This window comes from Myxine glutinosa, chromosome 6 (genome assembly GCF_964187855.1).
Source record: "Myxine glutinosa chromosome 6, kmMyxGlut1.1, whole genome shotgun sequence".
In the NCBI taxonomy this organism is placed as follows: Eukaryota; Metazoa; Chordata; class Myxini; order Myxiniformes; family Myxinidae; genus Myxine; species Myxine glutinosa.
Window position 1 is genome coordinate 126560903 of NC_136266.1, and position 18210 is coordinate 126579112.

An 18210-nucleotide genomic window follows, 5' to 3' on the forward strand; every position below is an offset into this window, starting at 1 on the left:
GAATGACCTGGTCTGAAACCAAATTGATGATCTGAGATCAAGCCTTTAGAGAAGAGGAAGGATTTGATATCCGAAGCAATGATGGATTCCATGACTTCTCGGATAATTGGGAGCAGGCTGATTGGGCTGTAGTTGCAAGGATCTGTTTTTGCTCCTTTTTGTGTAAAGCAGTAATGTTTGCTGATTTCCAAGATGCTGGCAGATTACCTTGAGCAAAAGAGGGTGAAAAGAACAGAGACGGTGAGATAGAGCGGCAGAGCAGGATTTTAAGACCCGTGGGCTGATGCCGTGTGGTCCAGTTACAGGATCAGAGTCGATGTTTGACAAAAACTTCTTCACCTTGTCAGGAGAGAAGGACACAGACTCCAGGAGCAGTTGGGTTCGACTGGGTAAGGTGGGAACAGAGAGAGAGATGGGTTTGGGACACAAGATTTTGAGGCATTCGGCTTTGTCACGTGCGGTGTCAACTGTGTAGCCATTTGAGGTGAGGGAGGGGATTGAGGGGGAACAAACACCAGAGATGGATTTGACCAGACACCACCAGGATTTGGAGGAAGGAGACAGGTTTGAGAGTTCATTCTTGAGTGTGGAGAGATAGTGCTTCCTGGCACTCCTGATGGTAGACACACTTGTTCCGAGCTTGGTGGAAGGAACTGAGATTGCCTTCAGTTGCATTTGCCTTCGAAGAGGCAGAGGCAAGTTGTTTCAGGGCAACTGCCTCACCACAACATTCATTGTACCATGGACCGGAGGAAGGGTAAGACAACTGAAGACGAGATGGAATAAATCTGTGCATGAGAGAGAGAGAGCAGTTTGCTTTGGAAGAATTCCCAAGAAGAATTGATGTCAGGCAGAAGAGATGGGAGACCAGTCCAGATGATTGATGGCTGCTTGCAGTCCGTGCCAGTCAGCCTGAGTGAAATGCCAGACTCATCGGCGCTGAGGAGGCTCTCTGAGAATGGCCAGAGTGATGTCCACTTTAGCAAGCACATGATCAGAAGAACCGATTGGAGCAGAAGAAGAGCAGCAGACATTTGCAGGGAAGTTTGTCATAATCAAGTCTAGAAGAGAAGATACTCCATTGACTGAGATCCGGGTCGGGAAATTGACAGATTGTGTCAGTCACAATGAGTCGCAGAGGTCCTTTGCTGAGGTGCCATGGTTGGTGAGAGAGGACCCCACACCCAGCCACCTGGCATGATGACAGTTGAAGTCACCACATATGAGGAAGAGAGAGTTTTGGATGAGTTGATAGAAGTTGGTCCATGTTGTCAGATAGCGAAATGTAAATGGAGTCATCACGGTTTGGAGGACGGTATAGAAAACATATGAACAAAAGGTGGGAGCGGAGAGGAAGCCGTAGCCAGAGGTACTCTTGGGGGTGGGGTGGAGAGAGGGCAGTACAAGGAGAGTGAGGAAAAGTTTTTAATAAAGATAGCAACCCCACCACCATAACGAGGCTCAGGTCTATCATACCGGAGGAGGGAGTAACCAGGAAGAGATATTAAGGAATCGGAGACATCTTGACGGAGGGAAGTTTCTGTTAACCAGATCAAGTCTGGATTGTCAGAAGCAACCTGAATGGAGAGATCAATCAGGTTTGAGTGAAGGCCCCGGATGTTTGAGGTCCATACCGTTAATGAGGAGAGAGGGGGAGCATTGGGTGCAGGACAGGGGAGGGGTAGGGTCAGATGAATGATGAGAGGGGGAGGTAGGGAGAGCAGTTGATAGTGTGTCAGAGATTACAGAAGAGTTACAAGAAGGGGAAGGATGAGGACGAAAGGTTTGATAGTGATGGGATGAGGCACAGTGAGGGGTTGTTTGAGTGGGGCAGAGGAAAGTAGAAGGTTGGTGGTGGTATGAGACAGAAGGGAGACTCAGTGGGGAGGAGGCAGCTTTGAGGAGGAGGGGGATGGGGTAGAATTGGAGAGGGATGGTAGGGGTGGGGGGGATTTGAAGTGGAGGTGTTGGGGGGGAGTTTTGAAGTGGAGGGGTTTGGGGGGGAGTTTTGAAGGGGAGGGAGGAGTTTAGGAGGGGAGGGGCAAGGGGGAGTTTAGAAAGTGGATGATTAATGAAAGACGAACATTTATAACAAATTGGGTTTATTGTGATTTTCAAGTTAGAGATCCGTTTAAGAACGATAGACGAGGGGTGGAATGAATGTGAATTTAGAGCATGTACTGAGGAAGAATTATAAGAGATTGAATTTTTTTTTTTTTGAAGTGGAGTGAGTTGAAAAGAGCCTTTTAAATAGCAGGAAAAGCAGCGTGTTGTAATATACCACTGAATAAAACACTGCAGGGGAAATTTTAAACATATTTGAACAGAACCGTGAAGAACAATCTTATATTCACAAAAATACCAACAGGTAGAGGGCCTAGAGGGACAACCACGAGTCACGTGAACATGGCAAAAGGTGGAAGGCAAGGAGATAATGGGGGCGGGGCGAGACAGCGCACATGGACAGAATCACACAATGAGACAACAGCACACCTGGAGAAAGGGGGAAAAAATGTGTTTGTTGTTTTTTTTTGGGGGGGGGGGGGGGGAAGGGGCAGGTTTAAAACGTTAGACAAAGAGTAGATGTTCGGGGAGAAGGGAAAAATCTAAGAACCAAGCAAAAACAGCGAAGGAAGGAACTTAAGTGAACAAACTTCGACGGGGGAAGCCTCAGGCTGCAAGGCCGCACACGCGGGGCAAACAGGAACGATTAATTTATTACGAGTTACAGGAAATTCAAACCAAAATGAACTAGAAACAAACAGTAACGCAAAGACGATAAAACAACGAGTGGAAATTTGACAAACACACAAATGGAAAAATAACTTAACTTTGGATGCCAGGAGAGAACAAAAGTTGCCACCTCGATCGCGAAACCGGAACCGGAGAAATGACTTTGCCTTCAACTGGTTACGGGGGCGAATGTGCCAATATTTGGGACGTGGGATTGTGGGGATGTGGTTGGGTAGTCTGGGGGTCGGCGTGGTGCTGCAGGTGTCCAAGGTGTATGGACCATGTCTTCTAGAGGAGTCTCCTGGTGGAGCAGGGCTGTCTGCTAGACCTTGGCGTGGTCAAGTGTGGGTGGGCACTGGGGAATGAGGGTGACCTGATGTGGATGCCACGCATTGCGACTGCCCCCCCCCCCCAGGGCCGAGGTTGTGAGTGTGGTAGTGTTGTTGGCAGCAGGTGCTCACCACATTGGCCAGCTGGGGCTAACTCAGCCATGTTCCTTGCAGGGGGGCCAAAAGATGGATGGTGGGTCGCACCCTTATGGACGCTCATGGGCCATGTTGACGTTTTGGCTGCTCAGCTTGTCCCGATGGCCCTTGCACGGTAGAGGTGCGGAGCTGTCGTGGCCAAATGTAGTTGTTTAGTACAGTTCACCGTTTAAGGCGGATCCACATACCTGCCAGTTCAGTAGGGAGAAAAGTGAAATTTGGTGAAATTTCATTGGTCCAATGGGAGAAATTTTGGGATTCTGTCGGGTGGATGGCACTTTTGGACCTGACCAACTGACAAATACCTGCACATCAAGGTATGGGTAAGGCCTTAATGGTTACTGTCCCAGACTTCAGTACTTGCTTGAGAAATTGGGGACATGTACAGTGCATTCAGAAAGTATTCAGACCTCTTCACTTTTTTCACATTTTGTTATGTTGCAGCCTTATGCTGAAATCGTTTAAATTCATTTTTTCCCTCATCAATCTTCACTCAATACCCCATAATGACAAAGAGAAAACAGGATTTTAGAAAGCTTTGCAAATTTATTAAAAATAAAAAAACTGAAATATCACATTTACACAAGTATTCAGACCCTTTGCTATGACACTCGAAATTTAGCTCAGGTGCCTCCCATTTTTCTTGATCATCTTTGAGATGTGTTTACACCTTGATTGGAGTCCACATGTGGTAAATTCAATTGATTGGACATGATTTGGAAAGGCACAGACCTGTCTATATAAGGTCTCACAGCAGACAATGCATATCAGAGCAAAAACCAAGCCATGAGGTCGAAGGAACTGCCTGCAGAGCTCAGACAGGATTGTGTCGAGGCACAGATCTGGGGAAGCCTACAAAAAAAATCTCTGCCGCATTGATTGTTCCCAAGAGCACAATGGCCTCCATAATTCTTAAATGGAAGAAGTTTGGAACAACCAGGACTCTTCCTAGAGCTGGCTGCCTGGCCAAACTGAGCAATCGGGGGAGAAGGGCCTTGGTAAGAGAGGTTTTCACATTGAAGGGTTGATGGGGAGATCAAGGCAGGCCGAGTAAGAAGCATGCTGCCGATTGGCAGAGTAAGGAAGAGCTCGTGATTGGTCAAGGGAGGGGAAGAAGCAACGCACTGATTGGCGGGGAGAGAGAGCTGACGTCACGAAACGATCGATAAAACGACTTGTAAGCCGGCATTTGGCCCTTCTTGTTCTGGTTCCCCTCATGGTTGGACTGCCTCTTGTTCTGGAGCCTGCCTACGAGTGTGTGTGGACGGGCTGCATTCTTGACCTCTGCGCAAGTGGTGGCGTGCCGGCCTCGTCTCCTCGTTCCCCTGTTCATTGGCATCTGGGTTTGAAACAGCCGATGGGAGAGTCGGCGCGTGGACGAGAGTACGAGTGCTGCAGCATGTGAGGACATCAAGGCCTGTTTCGCGCCAACGGCCGAGCAGTTCCCGCGAACACGAGCACCGCGTCCGGACTGCGTGCTCGAGTTGGCGACGTTGACGAGGACACACTGCAGACAGAGATAAGCTCGCACCACAGAACACAACGGTTTCTTTAATGAATTCTTCCTTTGTCTGTTGTTGAAGTGAGGTGTGTGGGATCCCAACCTAGTTTATAGTATTATCGTCACGTTCTTTATCTGGTTCTGTTTAATAAATCATATTTTTGTACACTTTAATTCCGCCTCGGGTTGAGTTACTTTTTGCAGGGTGAAGATGCCTGTGCCGGCCGTCCAGGTGAGTCGGTATTCTTCATTCCGTCTCACGTATCATTCACCATCAATTGGATAACGCCTCAAAGTAAGCTCGATTGCTATCCGTGATTTCCCGGTCTTCACCGAGGGCAATCACACGACAATATTTAACATCTATTGTCTAATTGTAGTTGGGAAGGACATCGCAAAGAGAAACTTTGGTAGAAATGTTTTTTTTTCATAATGACATAACTTGCAGCGTCGTACCTCCAAACAAGCTATGTCTTGCGTTGCTTTGGGCAAATAATTTTGTTTAATTTATTTTGGGTGTGGTGTGCTTCAAAAGCCTGGGTGTCTGGGTGTGTCAGCCTGATTTTTGTCATTGTAGGAAAGCCAGCCAATTTGAGCCTTTTTCTCCTTTAATTAACCATATAGTGTTTGAAATAATTTTGGAAACAGTGAGGGGGAGAAGGAGGTATAAAGGGCAAATACTTCCACAATAACAAACAAACTCCCTCAATTTACTTCCAAACTTCACTTCCAAACTCATTTTACTTTTAACAAACTCCCTCGCTCTTCAATCCCACTCCTCCCTCCAGGTCTTTAAAGCATCTGTTCACCACCATCTCATCTTCCCCCATCCAAAACCTTGATCTCTTCTACCCCCGTTAATTCACACCAGATCCACGTTGTTTTTTTAAATACCGATTTCTTTCCTGGAAGTTCTAGCAGTGTCCATGTGTTTTATACCTCTCCCCACACCCCCCCGCCCCCCGTCTTCCCATGTCTCATCTCCCCCAAGCCCTCTCCCGCCTACAGATCTTCCGATGTCCCTGTTCTCTGCTGTTGTACTTGTGTGCTTCCCTATCTCTCGCCATCTTGTCTCCCGCTCCCTTTATTGTATGTTTTGTGTGTCCATTTGTTTTGTTTGTGATTGATGTTAGCTCCTACACGAGCCTCGATCTTGTATACAAAAAAATATATAAAAAATACCACCCCTTCAACAATTAACTGCATCAGAGTACAACCAGGTGTTGGTATTTTACATTGTGACTTGTGGGAACAATTGAGAACATGCCAAATTAATATAAAGCCATTCGAAGTACAGACGCCTCAAGAAAAAGGGTGAATCCAAAAATGTCTCCCAGGACTGAAATTGCCCCCATGACAAACTTATATAAATAAAACTTATGGTTTGTGAACTGCATACAAAAATCGAAAACAAAATGGTGCCTCCATGTATCATTTTGAGCTTCAAGCAAGACCCAAAAACTTGAAAGTATATCTGGCGAGTACAAAGCTGCTGGAGACTTGTGCTTTTTACAAATCAATCTAAAAAAAAATCTATTTGTTGGGCGATAGCCAATGACATCGTTTGACGTCACAGATGAGAAAGTATCGTTTTTAAAATACAACATCCACAGTGAAACATGTTGGAGAACGAGATCTTTTTGGGACTTTATCTCCCATGACGGTGTCGGTGATCTACACAAAATGGATATCAACATGACTGCTGCACTCAAAGGCTGAATGTGATGAGTCATGCTATTCCTTCATAAACAATATCGATGGGCAGGAATTAATCTTCCACCAACATGGTGATCCTAAGCATACAGCTGATTTATTGAAATTATTTATTGATGGCAGTTTTGCGATATGCATCGGTCTGTTTCGCGATCAAGTTTCACATGATACGACATAGATTATCCAAATTACATAGATTGTCAAAATTTGTCAACTAACCCCCGCTCTAGCAGGGAAAATGGCCTTAAAATGCCTGTTGTTATTGTTGTATCAATTTGTCATCTCAATAAAATAGTTAACCTCAGACATAAAATTATTGACTTTGATAAATAATCATACTGTAAGTATTTTCTAGATCCCTGCGCAGAGAAATACTAGAGCTAAGTCGATGGTGCGCCATCGCAAATCCTCACGCATCCCATCGAAAGCAAAGTTTAAAGATGGCAAAAAGTTCCACCAGGAATGACCCAATATCAAATTGAGATCTTCTGTTTTAACCCCTGTTGCCCTAAGTCCCCAACCTAGGGCATGAACTGCGGGTCAAAACCCCAAAATTGTTATATATTTCATACGTCCCCCATGTTGATTGCATATGTAAAATTCCATTAAAATGTGCCCGTAATTGCATTGTTTTGTATTTGACCTTTTGACCTTGCCATAGTGCCCCAAGGGGCATGGCCAGAAATGATGAAGCTCTTGTACCCTCTTGCTATGTGGTCATCATATCTGCCAAGTTTGATGAATTTCGGCACAATTGTTTAGGAGGAGACAGCGTGACGGACAAACCCAATATCCCTCTTCTTTTTTTTTTTCTTTTTTTTTCTTTTTTTTTTAAGCGTGGGAATTATGAGCATGCGACACAATGGGAACAAATAGAAATAGATGAATGCATACAAAATTAACATTAGTAGCTCCCTTTACAGATTAACAGGTGGTTGTTCCACTTGAATCAAGCTGGCTATAATTTCAATTTAAGGGAAAGGAAGTGACACATCTTACAGTTTCTCTGATGAAGTTCAGCCACAGCTCTGCTCCTCGCCACGTCATGTGGTATGCCTCCCCGCTCTACCTATTTGTCTACAGTGCAGCCTTGACACCAAACTATCTGTGGTGGGGTATTAACTGACTGGGACTCGACCTCAAGCTGATTCTGTTTATATGGTCTAAGGCAGCTCAAAATGGACTTAGCTTTGCAGAACTAAGCACTTACCCAATATCAAAACCCCATTGATCATAAAAGTATAACATTCACCATCCATGTGCAGTCATGTATTGTTTGTGACTCCTATTATTTGGGATGAGGGGTGTGTATATGAAAATGTTTCATGGGGTCGTTATTCTCAAAAAAGGTCAACTAAACAAGCTACCACACCAAGGTTTTCACTCTTGCCTCCACAGGATTTTTTTTGCTTTTACAGGATTTTTTTTTTCCTTTACAGGATTTTTTTTTGCCTTTCCAGGATTTTTTTTTGCCTTTACAGGATTTTTTTTGCCTTTACAGGATTTTTTTTGCCTTTGCTGGATTTTTTTGCCTTTGCTGGATTTTTTTGCCTTTGCTGGATTTTTTTGCCTTTACAGGATTTTTTTGCCTTTGCAGGATTTTTTTGCCTTTACAGGATTTTTTTTGGCTTTACAGGATTTTTTTTGGCTTTACAGGATTTTTTGGCTTTGCAGGATTTTTTGGTTTTACAGGATTTGTTGGGCCTTTACAGGATTTTTTTTTGGCCTTTACAGGATTTTTTTTGCCTTTACAGGATTTTTTTTGCCTTTGCTGGATTTTTTTTGCCTTTGCTGGATTTTTTTGCCTTTGCTGGATTTTTTTGCCTTTGCTGGATTTTTTTGCCTTTACAGGATTTTTTTGCCTTTGCAGGATTTTTTTGCCTTTACAGGATTTTTTTGCCTTTACAGGATTTTTTTTGGTTTTACAGGATTTTTTTTGGCTTTACAGGATTTTTTGGCTTTGCAGGATTTTTTGGTTTTACAGGATTTGTTGGGCCTTTACAGGATTTTTTTTTGGCCTTTACAGGATTTTTTGGGACTTTACAGGATTTTTTTTTTTTTTACCTTTACAGGATTTTTTTTTGCCTTTATCTTGCTTTTACTACAACATCGTGCCTTTCCAGATTTACAGGATTTTTGTCCTTTGACAGACACTTTATTGTCATTGTTCTTTAATCTCTTTGCATCTCAAAGACCATTTGTACTTATGATCGTCGTGAGTTTCAGTGACGATTTTAACCTTCTTCATGTGAACTCCCCAGCCGATTGTCAAACAGACCACCACCCACTTACGACTCCCAGCACCCCTATCCCTGTGGGCCCCTTGGTATGCCTGCCACGTTTGGTCAAGATCGGCCAAAAACTGCAGGAATAAACACATATACCATTCATATTATTATTATTACATATTCCTTCCCATACACAGGAATATTATAGTTTAATTTTGACAAAGTTGTGCAATGTCACTCGGTTAGAACATTCGGCAGATCAACTTCAAGGTTTGTTGTTCAAGTTTCTATTTGGCAGAGGGATTTTTTAAGTTGAGTTTGGGGAATGTGACTGAACCACATTTGGTATTGGCATAAAAACCACCGATTCATAGCCCTCACAGAGAAACTCTTGTCAGAGTCATGAGGTTTTTCCTCTGTGGGCAGTTACAGTTTAAAATGTCAGGAAAATTGCTTAATGGTGACTTAGTTGATAGAGATGTGTACGGTCCGGTCACTGCCATGCACGGTGCAGCCTCCCCACCCCATGCACGGTGCACCCCCTTCTCCACCCATATGGTGCACCCTCCTCCATGCATGGTGGACCCCACTTTGTGCAGTGTGTGGTAAGCCTTTATTATGCAACTAACTCTGATTAAAAAAAAAGTGAACATATTAGACAGGGCACTGTCCAATTTAACGACCAAAAACACAGGTAATTACTGCATATGATACCTGTCCAATTTGTTCACATGTTCTGATTATTATGAAAATATTTATAGAGTGCTAGAAGGGCAGTTCTAATGTAGAAATTTTCTAGGATTTGAAATAACAGGCATTCCAAATCGCATGTTTGAAATAATGATTGGGGGGGGGGGGTGGGGGGGGGTAGTGTGCAGAGGAGGGTGGGGTGGGAGTGGATTGGAGGGGGGGGATAATTGGAAAATAATGCAAAGTGTAGAGTGAGGAGGAGTGGTGGTGGTGGAAGAGAAAAGTGCTGAGGAGTGTGCAGAGGAATGAGGGAGGAGGAGTGTGCAGAGGTGTGAGTGGGCGATGAGGTGGGGAGGTGGGTTGTGTAGTGCAGGTGGAAGAGAATTATATCAGACATTCTCTGAGCATGTTGAGTAGAGGAAGAGTGTTCACAGGAGTGAGTTTGGTTTGTTACATAAACCTATTTAGGTATTTATTTAATTGTTGCATATAACTTGAGTCTGTACAGGATACAGCAATGCATTTCCATATTGTCCCATGGTTTCTGATTCTGATGGAACATTCTCTAACAGTCGGTGCTGCCGAATCAGTTTCTTGACGAGGGTTATACTGGGTAGTTTTCCAGCAGTAGTTGGAGCAGGAATGTGGAATTTGGTCAGGGTTCCAGTGATGTCCCTTGCGAACAGTACAGGTGAACCATCGTGGGGTCTTCAACGTTCATTCATAACTAATGCTAGCAGACGGGACACCTGTTTAACATCCATCCGAGGGAAGGCGCACACATTGATGAATCACCCGACCTGTGAATCTCCGGGAAGCCATTTTATAGCTGGGTTGGGATTCAAACCCACACTAGACAGCTTAGAGTTGAGTGTGCGTACCTGCCATCCTGCCAGCCCACCCCCTGGTTCAGGGTATTGATCTACTGTAATTTTGTAAATATCCCTCTTTCACAGCTGTTTGTATTTAAGCCATGAAACTCCAGCCTGATTCGTGGCCTAGCTTCCTTTAGGCTTGTCATGTTACGCAGTGTTTAATTAGCCGTCATCGTCTCGTTTGTGCAATGGATTGGCACAACCGCGGGAACCTACACAACACGAACCAGGTGTCTCATGACTGGAGGAGCGTGTTGTTCTGCTTCGTACCCACAATGCCAAACAAGTACTTTCAAAAAGACACATAAAGCAAGATGTAAAAAGCATTCCAAATGCCAAACAAGCACTTTCAAAAAGACACATAAAGCAAGATGTAAAAAGCATTCCAAATGCCAAACAAGCACTTTCAAAAAGACACATAAAGCAAGATGTAAAAAGCATTCCAAATGCCAAACAAGCACTTTCAAAAAGACACATAAAGCAAGATGTAAAAAGCATTCCAAATGCCAAACAAGTACTTTCAAAAAGACACATAAAGCAAGATGTAAAAAGCATTCCAAATGCCAAACAAGTACTTTCAAAAAGACGTAAAGCAAGATGTAAAAAGCATTCCAAATGCCAAACAAGCACTTTCAAAAAGACACATAAAGCAAGATGTAAAAAGCATTCCAAATGCCAAACAAGCACTTTCAAAAAGACACATAAAGCAAGATGTAAAAAGCATTCCAAATGCCAAACAAGCACTTTCAAAAAGACACGTAAAGCAAGATGTAAAAAGCATTCCAAATGCCAAACAAGCACTTTCAAAAAGACACGTAAAGCAAGATGTAAAAAGCATTCCAAATGCCAAACAAGCACTTTCAAAAAGACACGTAAAGCAAGATGTAAAAAGCATTCCAAATGCCAAACAAGTACTTTCAAAAAGACACGTAAAGCAAGATGTAAAAAGCATTCCAAATGCCAAACAAGCACTTTCAAAAAGACACATAAAGCAAGATGTAAAAAGCATTCCAAATGCCAAACAAGTACTTTCAAAAAGACACATAAAGCAAGATATAAAAAGCATTCCAAATGCCAAACAAGCACTTTCAAAAAGACACGTAAAGCAAGATGTAAAAAGCATTCCAAATGCCAAACAAGTACTTTCAAAAAGACACATAAAGCAAGATGTAAAAAGCATTCCAAATGCCAAACAAGTACTTTCAAAAAGACACATAAAGCAAGATGTAAAAAGCACTCCAAATGCCAAACAAGCACTTTCAAAAAGACACATAAAGCAAGATGTAAAAAGCATTCCAAATGCCAAACAAGTACTTTCAAAAAGACACATTAAGCAAGATGTAAAAAGCATTCCAAATGCCAAACAAGCACTTTCAAAAAGACACGTAAAGCAAGATGTAAAAAGCATTCCAAATGCCAAACAAGCACTTTCAAAAAGACACATAAAGCAAGATGTAAAAAGCATTCCAAATGCCAAACAAGCACTTTCAAAAAGACACGTAAAGCAAGATGTAAAAAGCATTCCAAATGCCAAACAAGCACTTTCAAAAAGACACGTAAAGCAAGATGTAAAAAGCATTCCAAATGCCAAACAAGTACTTTCAAAAAGACACATAAAGCAAGATGTAAAAAGCATTCCAAATGCCAAACAAGCACTTTCAAAAAGACACATAAAGCAAGATGTAAAAAGCATTCCAAATGCCAAACAAGTACTTTCAAAAAGACACATAAAGCAAGATGTAAAAAGCATTCCAAATGCCAAACAAGTACTTTCAAAAAGACACGTAAAGCAAGATGTAAAAAGCATTCCAAATGCCAAACAAGCACTTTCAAAAAGACACATAAAGCAAGATGTAAAAAGCATTCCAAATGCCAAACAAGTACTTTCAAAAAGACACATGAAGCAAGATGTAAAAAGCATTCCAAATGCCAAACAAGCACTTTCAAAAAGACACATAAAGCAAGATGTAAAAAGCATTCCAAATGCCAAACAAGTACTTTCAAAAAGACACATGAAGCAAGATGTAAAAAGCATTCCAAATGCCAAACAAGCACTTTCAAAAAGACACATAAAGCAAGATATAAAAAGCATTCCAAATGCCAAACAAGTACTTTCAAAAAGACACATAAAGCAAGATGTAAAAAGCATTCCAAATGCCAAACAAGCACTTTCAAAAAGACACGTAAAGCAAGATGTAAAAAGCATTCCAAATGCCAAACAAGTACTTTCAAAAAGACACATAAAGCAAGATGTAAAAAGCATTCCAAATGCCAAACAAGCACTTTCAAAAAGACACATAAAGCAAGATGTAAAAAGCATTCCAAATGCCAAACAAGCACTTTCAAAAAGACACATAAAGCAAGATGTAAAAAGCATTCCAAATGCCAAACAAGTACTTTCAAAAAGACACATAAAGCAAGATGTAAAAAGCATTCCAAATGCCAAACAAGCACTTTCAAAAAGACACATAAAGCAAGATGTAAAAAGCATTCCAAATGCCAAACAAGTACTTTCAAAAAGACACATAAAGCAAGATGTAAAAAGCATTCCAAATGCCAAACAAGCACTTTCAAAAAGACACGTAAAGCAAGATGTAAAAAGCATTCCAAATGCCAAACAAGCACTTTCAAAAAGACACGTAAAGCAAGATGTAAAAAGCATTCCAAATGCCAAACAAGCACTTTCAAAAAGACACGTAAAGCAAGATGTAAAAAGCATTCCAAATGCCAAACAAGCGCTTTCAAAAAGACACATAAAGCAAGATATAAAAAGCATTCCAAATGCCAAACAAGCACTTTCAAAAAGACACATAAAGCAAGATGTAAAAAGCATTCCAAATGCCAAACAAGCACTTTCAAAAAGACACATAAAGCAAGATGTAAAAAGCATTCCAAATGCCAAACAAGCACTTTCAAAAAGACACGTAAAGCAAGATATAAAAAGCATTCCAAATGCCAAACAAGCACTTTCAAAAAGACACATAAAGCAAGATGTAAAAAGCATTCCAAATGCCAAACAAGCACTTTCAAAAAGACGCATAATGCAAGATGTAAAAAGCATTCCAAATGCCAAACAAGCACTTTCAAAAAGACACGTAAAGCAAGATATAAAAAGCATTCCAAATGCCAAACAAGCACTTTCAAAAAGACACATAAAGCAAGATGTAAAAAGCATTCCAAATGCCAAACAAGCACTTTCAAAAAGACACGTAAAGCAAGATATAAAAAGCATTCCAAATGCCAAACAAGCACTTTCAAAAAGACACGTAAAGCAAGATGTAAAAAGCATTCCAAATGCCAAACAAGCACTTTCAAAAAGACACATAAAGCAAGATATAAAAAGCATTCCAAATGCCAAACAAGTATTTTCAAAAAGACACATAAAGCAAGATGTAAAAAGCATTCCAAATGCCAAACAAGCACTTTCAAAAAGACACATAAAGCAAGATGTAAAAAGCATTCCAAATGCCAAACAAGCACTTTCAAAAAGACACATAAAGCAAGATGTAAAAAGCATTCCAAATGCCAAACAAGCACTTTCAAAAAGACACATAAAGCAAGATATAAAAAGCATTCCAAATGCCAAACAAGCACTTTCAAAAAGACACGTAAAGCAAGATGTAAAAAGCATTCCAAATGCCAAACAAGCACTTTCAAAAAGACACATAAAGCAAGATATAAAAAGCATTCCAAATGCCAAACAAGCACTTTCAAAAAGACACGTAAAGCAAGATGTAAAAACCTTTTCCAAATGCCAAACAAGCACTTTCAAAAAGACACGTAAAGCAAGATGTAAAAAGCATTCCAAAATTTGCACATCGTCTTTAAGATACTGCAATCTGGTCACAATGCTTTGAGCAAATTGAACGACCACTCACGGTCATACTCTCATGTGAGAATCTTTTTTTATTAATAAATAAAATTCAAAACTGCATGGTCACCGAGAGGCAACCATTGCGGTTTACTGTGACGCTACATTCCTTCAACCCCTCTAATGTGGGTGAAAATAGCTGGTTTAGCCCGTTTCAAACAACTGGGGGTGCGACGAGGCCACTCCTCCCGTCCCTCACCGCGTAAACCTTCCGGTATATTTATTTTCATTCACTCAGATGTTGCTTCGTTATCGTTGTGCATTTGCTTCACCAAGACACGGTGTGTTATATGCTTCAAGGGCAGCGTTCATTGGATACGATGGAGGGCATTTTGGGCTTGGAAATTTGATTCCTCGTCCATATACGAAGAATGTCCTTGAGCAGTGTCAAGCTTCAGGTGTTATGGAATATCTTGTATAATGATATCCTTTGTAGAAAAACCACATTGAAGTAATTTTAATGAATGAAGGTACCTCGTTGACGAGGGGGTGGCTCGAGAGCAACTGAATCACCACTTCCTCACCCTTTACCCTCCACCTCAGATATTTTATATTACATTAATGTTGCAAAGTTGGTTGAGATTTTTTTTTTTTTTGTACACAGAATCGAGGCTCGTGAAAGAGCTAACATTTATTTCACAAACAAATCCACCAGACAAACAAAATATATAAAAAGAGGGAGCGGAAGACAAGATGGGGAGAGAAGGGGAAGCACACAAACATAACATTTGAGAGCAGGGAGATGTGTGGGAGGGAGAGGGCTTGGGGGGAGGAGGCGTGGGAAGGGGGGGGGGGGGTGGGAGAAGTATAAAACACAAGGACACCAAGGACTTCCCGGACAGAAGTTGGTATTTCAAAAAAGTGGATTTGGGGTGAAATTAGCGGGGGTAGAAAAGATCAAGGTTTTGGATGGGGGAAGATAGGAGATGGTGGTGAACAGCTGTTTTAAAGACCTGGAGAGTGGAGTGGGATTGAAGAGAGTGAGGGAGTTTGTTCCAGAGGCGGGAGAAAAGAGGAATGAAGGAGTGAAGGTGAGCAGAGAGTCTTGATTTTGGCAGTTTAACCATAAGAGGGTTGCAGGTAGATCTTGTGCGACCTGCAGGAATATTTGGGGGATGGAGCCCAGAGAGAGCTGGGGGGGGGGGGCAAGGCCAGATACGAGTCGGTAGAAGACGGAAAGACCACCAACTTGCCTGCCATTTCACGGGACAACAGGACATGCTTTACTGAACAGCACCAACCAGGCTTTCATTTTTCCTTATTTCCGCTCTCATCAACGTTATTACCTCCGCCGCCAAAGGTGAATGGAGGTTGTTTTACCCATGTCTGTCTGTCTGTCCCTTTGTGAACAAAATATCTCAAAGTTGTGGACGGATTCAGACGAAATTTGGCAGAGATGTAGCGTATGTGACAGACGAAATGATTAGATTTTGGTCATTTTGAAAGTGATTCTTCACCATTGGGAAATAGGGCCAAAAACGATGTTCAAAAAGCAGATATCTCAAAAAGTTGCGCATGTATTTGGACGAAACTTGTTGGACAGATTGTGTGTGTGTGACAAGGAAGAATCGAGTCAATTTTGGTGAAGAATGTTTCTACATTATATAAAGTAGTGAGGTACCCGTGCTACGCACGGGTGGGGGGCCAGAAGCAGACAGACAATATAGAAATGGCGAATGCTAAACATGAAACCAATAAATTCCACATTCCTGTAGCACCTTCAGTCGCACGTCAGATATGGACAGCATGTTCGTGAAGGACGTCCATGAAAAAGGTACCCGTACACAAACAAACGGGTACGTTCACGTACAGGAACATTGATCGTGGGTCCGTGGCGAATATGCATATGGCGATCGGCGAATTTCACGTTTAGAAGGTAGAAACCATCATGGCATTCTGTCATTCACTTGAACTCGATATCTTTTTTTTTCATTCCAAACAGCATATCTCCAATCACAAATTAATTAGCATTAACATAACAAACTAGAACGCCACTCAGTAGAGCGCATGCTCCTGCCGTGGGTGGCCGCTGCTGAGCCCTATCTTCCAATGGTAAAAAATCCTTCAAAAAATTCCTGGATCCGGAATAATATCCTGAGCGTCACCAAAAACTAAACAATTCTTCCTTAACCCAAGGGCAAACATCCCACCAACTTTCATCCAAATCCGTTCAGAACTTTTCCAGATATCTTGTTCACGAACACACGAACACACACACGGACAGACACGATCGAATGCATTACTCTCTGGCGGGAGTAATAAACTCTCAACAACATTGTTAATGTTTCCTTCATTGTAAAAACTACCAAGTCAACAGTTAAAAGGATTTTGAGCCAATGGGTGTTACGGCCTTGGAAAGATCGATGGAGACAACGATCTGTTAGCTTATACACCGCCCAAATAGCTAAGTGGAATTCTCTCATGTCGAGATCAAACCCACGTCATTTGAACTTTGGCCAAGGTCATTATTTACTTTTAATGATATTTAATATGAATCAAAAACAAGATAATTCGTTTTGGGTCGTCCTTTCCACATATCTCGTGGGATTGTGAGTTGGAGAGTAGGCCGTGATGGCGGGGAGGGGATTGGCATTCTCTCAAGCAGGGATTCATCCCATGTCCTTATAAAAGGTCTTTGTCCGAGGTCATTATTTTTAACTGTGTGTTTTCATTCGTCAGGTTGCGATCGGTGCAGCCGTTTGTGCGGTACCCGGGAAAATAACGTTATGCGGGAGTCCAAACCTGAAAATGCTGGAGACCACAGCTGAAATTGGAAAAACAATATAGCCTATTTTACTCCAGGGGGTCCCCGGATTACCCACCCAAAATATCGTTGCGATCGGTTGAGCCGTTTTTGCGGTACCTTCGAACGGACGGATGGACAGACAGACATTTGGTGAATTATAGTAAGATTCTGTATTGTGATTTTCTGGTCTACTCTGAGATACAAAACGGAAACTGTTCACCAGGTGAACGTATGCTCTCTACTGAGTGTCATTCTAGTTCAAATATTGTAATGAAGATGTTTTCAGTGACATTAGTTTTAACGAGTTGAATTTTTTTTGGTTATTTATCTCCCCTGTTGCCCCTCCCCTCCTTTCTCCCCAACAGATACAAAGCCTAAATATGAGCCTGGAAAAGAACCGCCCGATATTGCAGTATGTCCGACTAGGCCCCCTATTGCAGTATGTCCGCCTGATCCCCCTATTGCAGTATGTCCGCCTGGGCCTGACTATTATCCCTTTCCACCAATGAAGATTGCTCCATGCCCACCTGGGCCCACTATTGCAGTATGTCCGCCTGATCCCCATATTGCAGTATGTCCGCTTGGGCCTGACTATCCAGGCTTTCCACCAATGAAGATTGGTCCATGCGGGCTTCCTGCTCCAATTGTCTGTGTTGGTCCACCACCACCAGGGGGATTTTGTGGCACTGCTGAATGGATGAATAGGGAGAGGGAAAAGAAGGAAAAGAAGAAGCAGAAGAAAGTATTGAAAAAGTTGAAGAAGGAAAATAAGAAGAAGGCTGAAGAGGTCTGTATTAGAGGGTGATATATGTGTTGATGTGTTTGTGAAATACTGGGTTCTGTGCTGATGTCGAGCCTTTGACAAAGATTATGTTGGAACCCATCTGTGGATCGGTCCCATCGGCCGATGGGTCTGACCCATCTGTGGATGCACGAGAAATGACAATGCAGACCCATCGGCCGATGGGACCGATCCACAGATGGGTTCCAACAATTATATTGAGCCTATGCCAAACGGATAAGACCGTACAATTTTTTGGGTTCCTTCTGATGACTCCATTGCAGTATTTGGTTTTCTGTTTCATTACGATTGTATCATATCCTGATGCTGTGTGTACTGTGCTTCCACGCTGATGAACCTCTGGTAACTTGTAAATGTTGCTGCATTTTTGCCTGAGGAAGAACTGCTGAAATATATCTATCTGGGTTCTTCCCAACATCTCTGTTCCTTTCACATTTCTTTCTACTTCTTCATATTTCTCTTTATTAGTCCCCTACCGGTGTACACCAGAGGGGACTATAGGCCTGCACGCCGTCCCTCCGTCCGTCAGTCCGTCAGTCCGTCAGTCCGTCACGCAAAGAACAGTT

General features: G+C 42.2%; 1 protein-coding gene across 1 annotated transcript in view; it reads left to right on the forward strand.

The window, feature by feature from the left end:
* The window catches only part of LOC137430267 (uncharacterized), a 53501-nt gene that overhangs the window by 24237 nt on the left and 11054 nt on the right, over positions 1 to 18210 (forward strand). The window contains exon 2 of the mRNA XM_078780494.1: positions 17208 to 17629. Coding sequence (XP_078636620.1) covers positions 17208 to 17629 — 422 coding nt within the window. The remainder of the gene's footprint in view (positions 1 to 17207; positions 17630 to 18210) is intronic.